The sequence below is a fragment of the Mesitornis unicolor genome, unplaced genomic scaffold (genome assembly GCF_000695765.1).
Source record: "Mesitornis unicolor isolate BGI_N332 unplaced genomic scaffold, ASM69576v1 scaffold5579, whole genome shotgun sequence".
Classification (NCBI taxonomy): domain Eukaryota; kingdom Metazoa; phylum Chordata; class Aves; order Mesitornithiformes; family Mesitornithidae; genus Mesitornis; species Mesitornis unicolor.
Window position 1 is genome coordinate 4,076 of NW_010205101.1, and position 9,020 is coordinate 13,095.

The 9,020-nt window shown below is 40.2% G+C and overlaps 1 protein-coding gene across 2 annotated transcripts in view; it reads right to left on the reverse strand.

The window, feature by feature from the left end:
• MFN2 (mitofusin 2) overlaps positions 1 to 8,412 on the reverse strand; it is a 9,297-nt gene extending 885 nt beyond the window's left edge. The window contains exons 1-16 of one of the 2 annotated variants that reach the window (XM_010191261.1): positions 8,238 to 8,412; positions 7,409 to 7,544; positions 6,887 to 7,049; positions 6,227 to 6,351; positions 5,808 to 5,916; positions 5,608 to 5,715; positions 5,055 to 5,208; positions 4,750 to 4,817; positions 4,458 to 4,579; positions 3,998 to 4,124; positions 3,693 to 3,797; positions 3,100 to 3,202; positions 2,207 to 2,427; positions 1,955 to 2,104; positions 620 to 816; positions 132 to 266 (exon numbers count right to left, since the gene is read on the reverse strand). In XM_010191261.1, coding sequence (XP_010189563.1) covers positions 132 to 266; positions 620 to 816; positions 1,955 to 2,104; positions 2,207 to 2,427; positions 3,100 to 3,202; positions 3,693 to 3,797; positions 3,998 to 4,124; positions 4,458 to 4,579; positions 4,750 to 4,817; positions 5,055 to 5,208; positions 5,608 to 5,715; positions 5,808 to 5,916; positions 6,227 to 6,351; positions 6,887 to 7,049; positions 7,409 to 7,544; positions 8,238 to 8,412 — 2,198 coding nt within the window. Of the gene's footprint in view, positions 1 to 131; positions 267 to 619; positions 817 to 1,954; positions 2,105 to 2,194; positions 2,428 to 3,099; positions 3,203 to 3,692; positions 3,798 to 3,997; positions 4,125 to 4,457; positions 4,580 to 4,749; positions 4,818 to 5,054; positions 5,209 to 5,607; positions 5,716 to 5,807; positions 5,917 to 6,226; positions 6,352 to 6,886; positions 7,050 to 7,408; positions 7,545 to 8,237 lie in introns of both variants that reach the window. The other variant, XM_010191262.1, reaches the window with a different exon arrangement.
• Positions 8,413 to 9,020: the final 608 nt, after the last annotated feature.

Here is a 9,020-nt window from a genome sequence, read left to right on the forward strand (position 1 = left end):
GGGAAAGATCCTGATGTCTGCCTATCAAACACTATGACAGAAAAAGTTATGCACTCAAAAATACACCCTAATCTTGGGGCAATCACACGAAAAACAACTGTATATATATGTCTGTGTATATAAAATCTCACCTGAGCAGTTTTGCTTTGCTCTGCAGTGAATCCAGAACTTCAATTTTTTTATTCATAGCAGAAATTTCCTGCTCAAGATTCTCCCGTGTGACATCCACTTGCTGACACAAATGAGCAAACGTTCCAGCAAGCTCCCTGTGAAGCAAGAAGAGTTGGATACAATGAAAAGTAAGTTTAAGCAGCAAATTCAAGGAATAAATCCCTCTGATGGAGAGTGATGATACTGACTCAGCTGTTCATCTTTCCACTTTGCACAAGAATGTGTTAAAGCATCAGAGCCATTTGATTTGAGAGATGGACGTACATTAAGACTAGTGCAGAACAGCACTCAAATACTACATCAGTGATTCAAAACCACATGTGTCATTATACATTTTAATATCTGGTATTCAATACACAGACAAATCTTGTTTTAACAAGGAATATAATTTAAAAAACCAAGAAACACAGTTTTTAGAGAAGGTTTTAGGTGAATATAGGCAACTCACTGTTGGACTTGGTGGCTGCAATTAGAACCTGTGTAACTGACGATGAGCTGCAATTTCTCACCAGCATACTCTACAAACTGCCGTTTGAAAGCTCTCTCTTTCGCTTTTGTGGTCCAGGTGAGGCGTTCATATACATAAAGAAGCCCATAAAGGCCAAAAGAGAGCGCGATCAGTCTCCAGCCCACAGCCTTCCAGACCTAAAAGAGCACAAGGAAAAACAAATGATACAACCATCATCTAGAAATAATGCTAACTCCTAACTGGTGCACAGAGCACTACACATATATTCCAAGTCACATGAAAATGAGCCAGATAGGTAACTCTGACTTGCAAGTCGTTTCACTGGTTGGACAGCTTACTACTGATGTCCAGTCTACAGAATAAAAATACCTGACCCAAACTACTGGGGTTCTGTATGGGTTAACCTTTCCAATTAAATTTCCTATTTAAATTACACCTGCAAGTACCAACAAAAGAGCACTATACTTACATTCCAAGTCACATGAAAATGAGCCAGATAGATTAACTCTGACTTGCAAGTCGTTTCACTGGTTGGACAGCTTACTACTGATGTCCAGCCTACAGAATAAAAATACCTGACCCAAACTACTAGGGTTCTGTATGGGTTAACCTTTCCAATTAAATTTCCTATTTAAATTACACCTGCAAGTACCAACAAACTTTGATCACAAAATCCCTGTTTCTGAAGTAAAAGTTGTTTTTAAGTAAGCATCTCCCTTTTGAGAAACTATCCCCCTCTAGACACTGTGACACTAGAATAGCACATAGGTATGGAACTACTATTACAGAAACTTAAGATTCTGCCTGCAACAGGAACTAGAGTTACCAGGCAAACTGAGTTAGACCTCTTATGCCTCCACAGTATGGGAAGATTTGAGATTCAAAACATTCATTATTTTCAAAAGACAGAAAAGCAGAAAGTGCTGATTTTCTCCAAAATAAATCAGGCATAGTATTTAAAATCAAGTGCTCCCTTCCAGGAAGATACACATGATCAGAGACTCTTGGTAGATATTTCTGTCCTGATTCCTCTGCAAATGGGAAAATTAAAATACCAAATTTTCTCTCACAAAGAATCAGAGACTGTTTAATGCTTTTGTAACATACTTCAAATGGTTATCTTCACAACAACCCTGGCTCCAAGCCTAACTATCATGCAAATAAGCTCACTATTTATATTCAAATGGAGATCAAAGGAGAAAGTATTTCATGATCTCTAAATAGCAAATATCTACAGGATTCAGTTGTGCAAGCACTTTTCAACTCAGTGCTCCAACTTCACTTATAGAAATGCTGGTCAGATTGTCAACGTACCACACCACCAACCACGATGATCCCCATGGAGGTTCGGGAAGTTAATGAGGCCAGTCCAGTCACCATTGACACCATGAGCTCTTCCTGGGTCATAGAGCCTTGAGGCAAAGGAGGGAGACTGGGATTTGCTGGTGTTAAAGGGCGTTGAACCTAATTAGAAAAGCAGTGAGAAGACAAAACAAAAAGTACAGAATAAGAAAAGGTAAGCCACTGCCCTTGCATCTACCCCGACCACTCAACGAGGCATCTTACCTGGTCGTTATAGCCCATCAAGGCCCGACGACCATTCTTTGGTCCCAAAAACCTGTTCACCAGCATCGTCCATCCAAGGGAGAAATGGAATTCTATGTCCTCTTGGAAGTCAGCACAAAGCTTGTCACAGTTCAGATCGTAGCTGAGCATGAAGCACTGTCGGGGAACTAACATATCTATCTGGCCCCGCAAAGAGACTGGGAGAAGGGGTTTTAAACCATCTGCACAGACAGAAAATAAAAACATTCAGAAAAAAGCTATTGAGTTCACAAGAATTAACTGGACTTGAATTCTGTAATCAGGGTGATATGGGTTGTTTCATCTTCCACAGTTATTTTTCTTAGTACCTTAAATTTCCTAATTGCAAGCATGTTGCAAAGCGAGAGATATATCATGAATTACCATTCAATTCTTAGTTCTTCAGATCAGCTCAGAAGGAAATCTTTTCCTCTCAAATCCTTACAGGTAGCTGGTGAAATTTACAGTTTAGCAATAGCCTGGAAAACAGAATCTGAAGGCCAGTTCTAAATTGTTTAGGCACCATACTCCTATTAACGCCTACATGGAGACAGGCACCTAGTTACAAGTCATTCATATTTCATTAGAATCTTGCCTGAGAATCTCTCGTTTCTAAAGCCACAGTTCCTCTCTGTCACGAAGATTAAGCTGATCATATGTACTTACTAGCAAATCACTGCACAAGTTTAGACACAGAGTGAAAATAGCAGGAGTAAGTTGTCCTCTACACAACAGCATTGCTAATCAAGATGGAAACTAAGATGACACCAGCTGCACATGAGCCATCAAATTAATGAGAAACCCAGAATATCTACCTAGTTATTTTGCATTACAGTTAAAAGAAAGAAAAGGGAAATATTGCCTTCTGAACTGACCTATCATTTCTTGCTGCATTGTCTGCAGAGAAGCTGTGATTGCATTGGAGCAACGATCTGACATGTTACGGCCCAAGCCTTCCTCAATGTGTTTATGCAGCTCCTGATGAACAAAGAAAGGGTTGTGAAGCTTAAAATAAACATAGGTAAGACACAGGCTGCAGGTGCTACAGCTTGTCAGCTAAAAAAAACCCTCCCAGAACAGGAGCATGCATTCTGTCAGCCCACTGTTTTAACATGTGAAGGAGAGGAAAAAGAAAAAAAAAATAAACAAACCTCAAGTACTCTAGGAAGAATTTTGTTTGATCTCTACATGACACATCATCGGCGTATCAATTTATCAGAGAGAGTATTTTAAAAAGTCGTATTTCTTCCTTTATTTTTTTAAGATGTTCACTTTTTAAAGAAGATATTCAAATGCAAGAGACATTCTAACAAAATATTTTTCACACTATGAAAAGCTTAGCTTATATCCTAGTTGGAAGAATGCTATGCACGTCAAAGAGCTAGCGTAATTAGTGACTAAGAGCAAAAAAAAAAAAAAAAGGCCTTTAAATTGCTTAAGGAACCTTTAAGAAGCAAACATCACTTACACTCTTGTACACTTTAAGAACTACTTGAGACGGATGGAAGTCTGCTTGGTATTCATCTACCAACACTGAAAGCCGCCTGATTTCTTCTGCCATTGCATTTGACACCTAGAGAAACAGCACAGGACAGAGTTTCTATATATTCCATCCTAGGGAGAGACAGAAAACCACACTGAAGATGTGTTTCTTAGTAAGCACTATGATTGTGCAGCGCCATGTGGCCACTGAGTACAACTACAAACGTTGCAATTTTCCCACCATGCTGGTAGCCGTTTTTAATAATCTGTGTTTCTGCAGCCACTTCTTACCTGTCTCTCCACTTCTTCTGTGATCTGTTTTATTTTCCGTTTGTAGTCTTGAGTAAGGAGTTCCAGCTGTTTGTCAATAAAACCTAAACGTTCCTGTCGTTCCTCTCGTGTTTCCAGACAGTAAACTCTGGTGAAATATAAAGTTCCCATCAAAAAGCCAGATAAACATATTTTTGATCTACAAATATAATTTGAATTTCAGAAACGAGATGGATTATCCTGCCCAAGATTAAAATGTCTAACTATCTACAATACATTACATACACATGACACCGAACACAAAAAGGTTTTTTTTCCCCAATACTTTCATAATTCACTAGAAGCCAGACTACTGGTACATGTTCTTTCTACTCCCAAACATGCTGTGTTCTGCTTTGCATTTTAAATGCCCATATTCCCTTAAATTTCTCCCAGAATACAAACTTTTATTATGCAAACACCAAGTGTCAGTGCTTCTCACCGCTGTTCCTGGGCAGCAATATGCACAGAATCCATGATGAGACGAACATCTTCTGCAATCTGCTTTGCTCTCACCGTATGCTGCTCAAATTTTGTTTTTACCGCTGACTGTGAGATACATTCCTGTATATAAAAGGCAGCCCTAGATTAGCAGTGGGCAGAAGCATGTTCATACAACTTCTGCCTGTATCATCTATTTCCAAAATATGGTCCCACTCCATATTTACTACACTCTAGTCCTCAGCCTCTCAGGAGTAAAATTTAAATAGAAGGTTACTATACATAATGCTCACCTCAAATCTTCTCTCGAAGTTCTGAAACTCAAACATTCTTACTTGAAATCCATCTGCCAACGCTCCACCTAAGAAGGAATGTACAAAACAACCACTTAAGTTTTGAGAAAGCAATCAAGTGTTGGACCTCAGGAAATGTTCCTGCTTTACCTTGAAGCCAATGCAAAAGTGCTGCTAAGTCACTTCTTTGGTTTTGACTGCACTATCAGTAATCTGACCCATCCCAACTTAATCCATTTTTTGGACCAAGATTTATCTATTTTCTTCTATATAAGAAAATGGAAAGTTCTGTTAGCTTTCCTCACCTCCTTCTGGCATGCCTTGAGCTCTCTGAATCCTGGCATTCAGCACTTCTTTCGCTGACACAAAGAAAATTCGATCCCCTGCCTGGGCTCGATCCACCACACCTAGCTCATCTACCAGGAAACTGGTACACCGCTCCATGTGCTGCCGGCGCACCTAAGGGATAAACAGGATAAGCCCCACATGCAGTTAAATCCACCTTAGCTCCATCTCTAAAGGTTAGACCTGGCCCCTGGATGCCCTCTGCTGGTCTAAGGTACCAAGGCAAAAAGAGTAAGAAAAACTCTTTGCAGTTTTATAGAATCTTCCAGATATTATCTAAGTGCTCCAACTTCAAAAGGTCCCTGTGAAACTCCCGATATCCAGCTCAGAAATGTCAAGAGTCATGTCCTGATCACTAGTCTATACTCCCTCTAGTCTCCACACTGCTGTCATAAAAATCCAAACCGTAAAACAGTCACATCCGACACTTAATGGTTCTACCTACAAGGACCAGAATCAAAAGGGACTCTATACAATCCATGCAAAGAGAAGGAATTTAAATACATCACAAACCTCTTCCATGTACTCTGGTTCAGAGGCAGAAGCATCCCAGCGATTATTTAAAATAAATATATTGGGTCGAGACAGACGTTCATTCACCTTGTGAAAGAACTGTTTCTCCTAAGCAGAACAGAACAAAACCTCTTAAGATTAGTATGTCAAAATTTTTTAACTTTAAGCCAAATTCATTGAACAAGTGGACTTCAACCTACAGTTTGCATTAATGTTGATTCAGAATTTGCCACGAGGACAAATACATCAGCATCTAGACAGAATTTGTCAATCCAACTGTCCAGCTCTGTGGTTACATCAATGCCAGGGCTAGCAATAAAAAGAGAAGTGACATCATTATACTGTGGAAACAGGAAAAATGGAATTGAAAAAGTTAATAAGAAACATGCTTCAGCTTTTCAGGGCGTTAATTTCCTATATCTGAGCTACGCTGTCCTGAGGTGAGAGAGTACAGACTAAAAGGAAGAACCAATCAAGGAAGTCTCACTGCTAACTACAGTAAAGGACTTTAGTCACCATCATAAATTACAACAGGGTCAATTTCCGTGATGATTGTTAAACTTTTATTTGAAGACATTTATCTGTGATAAGCAGGAAAGGAAAGAAAGCTATTTCTCACCTGTCCATCAGCACCAGGTCATCCTTTAAGAGAGGACATTTGGAATTGGGCCACATTACGCTGACTAGGCTGCCAGCATTCAGAAGTTCATCTTGATGAAGGGCATGAGCCAGCTGGTTTACTGTCTATTAAAAAGATGGAAAATTTATAACATTTCCTGTATGCTAAGACCCATTAACATAATTATCTCCTCTTCAGGGCTGTTCACAGACAATTTAAGATAAAATCCAACTACAAACCATTTTATCCCTGGGAGGTTTTCCACATAAAATTTGCTTGAGTCTCCTAGTCAAAAGGCAACCGTCTAGTGAGAGTTTGAGAAATTTGCCTGTCAAGAAAGGCTACTGAGGAATTATCAGGAAGTCTGTGCCTTCTGTCAGTCACACAGAGCTCAGAACTTCCTGAGTCATCATTCTGGTGCCCTGCTATCCCTAACAGATAAAACATATCTTTTTCATAAAATGAAAAAGTTTTATCCTGTAATTAGCTCTACTCCTCCCTTCTTACATCTAACAAAACCCTGTTTCTCTCTCTACTCCTTTAATGATTAAAAACCTTAACTGTGAAATCTATTCATAGAACTTTTAATTTTTTGTCCTCCCCTTTTGTGGCACTCCTGAAGAACTCTTCTCCTTCATCTAATGCTTAAGGAAATTGTACCTTAACACTCTTCTTTTCCTCTGAGCCTTCAGTAAGTAAGAAAGCTTCATGTCCATCAGTCCCTTCTACACGCAGGAAACAATTAGTGGTGTGTCCAATTCCTGAAGGAAGGACTTTGTCCCATAGCATGGCATTTATCACAGTGCTTTTCCCATTGCTTGTCCTGCAGTCGGAATTGAGAATGGCAAAGCTAGGCATCCGAAATTTGGGTATTGTTATTTTGATACTACAGAAAGCAAGTTCTCTAAACCCAAGCAGCATCAGAAGCATTAACAATTTAGGTGCCATAAGCAACTTACAAAAAGAGTCTTCTATTTTCTTATTTGAAGAATTCTTCCAAATCAAAGAATTATATGCTACAGTATTTGTTTCCAATTTATAAGAGGACTAATACCAGGGACATATACATTACAAGCAATAGCACAAACACTAGCGTTTCTATATTTTTTGTTGGCTATAATCCTAGAGATGCCAGTTGCTTTACTATGTGGGTAGTGCAGGCAACAGAAGCATGTGACTCACCTTCCAAAAAAAGCAACTTTCATGTGCCGCCTTGCCAACACTTCACTAATGCCACTGACTTTTGACAGGTAGCCTTTGACTTCCAGTACCTGCTCTTCTGTGGTGACAGGATCAAGCTCTATATTCTTGTGTGTTTCTAAAATGAAAATATATCATGTCTCTGAATTCCAGAAACCATCTGTCTCAGTACTGGGTGAAACACCTCTTCATGATGTTACACAAATAACTAAATGTTTATCTGTGTCCCAAAAACCATGCGGGTGCTGTTGACACATGCAATTACACCCTGAGGCAATTTTGCATCAGCACTTATCAACTGGTCTCTTTTGGGTATCTAATAACCATTCTCGACCCTAGGACTGCCCTCAACAGAACACAGTCAACACTTCAAACACTCCAACACCCTTAAAGATAATCTTCTGACTGTGTCTTAAGCTGTTAAAGCCAATTATTGGCATATGACACAGGTCACTAGCAATGACATGCCTAGGCAAGAATATTGAAAGAATTACAGGCAAAAACCCTAACCCTGTATAGTTTATTTTACATTTCCAAACAACTCAAAAAACCAAGCATAACTCACTAACTAGCTCAGTTTCCTAACATGCATGAAATTGTCAGCTTTAAAATATAAACCCTGAATTCCACTCAAATCAATAAAATAATTTTCTGTTTTTATAAATATTTATATATAAACAGAGATGCACATATAAATAAGCACAGATCTAGCAGGGCCACTGAAGAGAATGAGGGACTTTTGGTGTGTGTTTGGGGAACTGCACATGGATGAAACACGGTTACACACTTGTAGTTCAAGAAATTAGCTTACCTTCTAGGAACGAGGAGCTCTCATTGATGTATGCAGCCAACTGTTCAAAGATACCATTGATTTTCTTCTTTGCAGTGACAAAATGTTTAAGCGGAGAGGCATTTACCTCAGCCATGTGTCTTTTATCCTTCTTCACTGCAACTATTGACTTGGAACGAGTAAACAACAGGGACATTGCGCTACAGGGAAAAATCCAGTAAGTAAAAGTGGCTCATCAAGTGCCAACAGCTAGCCAACTAACCATCCTACCAAGAACTAAATACACATTTTTAAAACAACCTTTTTTCTTTCAAAAAAACCCCAAACAACTCAAACTGTTCCACTTTCTACAACTGAAAAATACTCCAATATCAGAAAAAATAATTAAAAAATAATCTTTCTTTCGTCCAATAACAGGCCCCCAGCGATCATTTCTCCCCTTCCTCCGCTTACTTTGAGGATAAGTTACGTCTTCACAAGTCAGGCATGGTCAGCTCGAGTCCCTCTTGAACCTGAACTGCAGTTTTCCTGCCTTCTCCCTCGCCCTGGCCAGACTCCGTCCCTCAGCTCTTCCAGCGACGCCGACTCCAGCCTGTCCGCGTCCCTGCGGCAAAGGGACCAGGGGATGAAGCACATCGGCTGCCGAGCTCCCTGATCGGCCAGGCTCTGCTTCCCTGCCATCCCAGCGCCCGGGGGATGCTCTGGGGAGATGCTCCGGGGGGCCGCCGTCGTCTTCTCCTCCTCAGGGGGCAGGCGGGCGGGGGACTAGCCGGCGCGTGCGAGGCAAAGGGCGGGAAGCGCCCC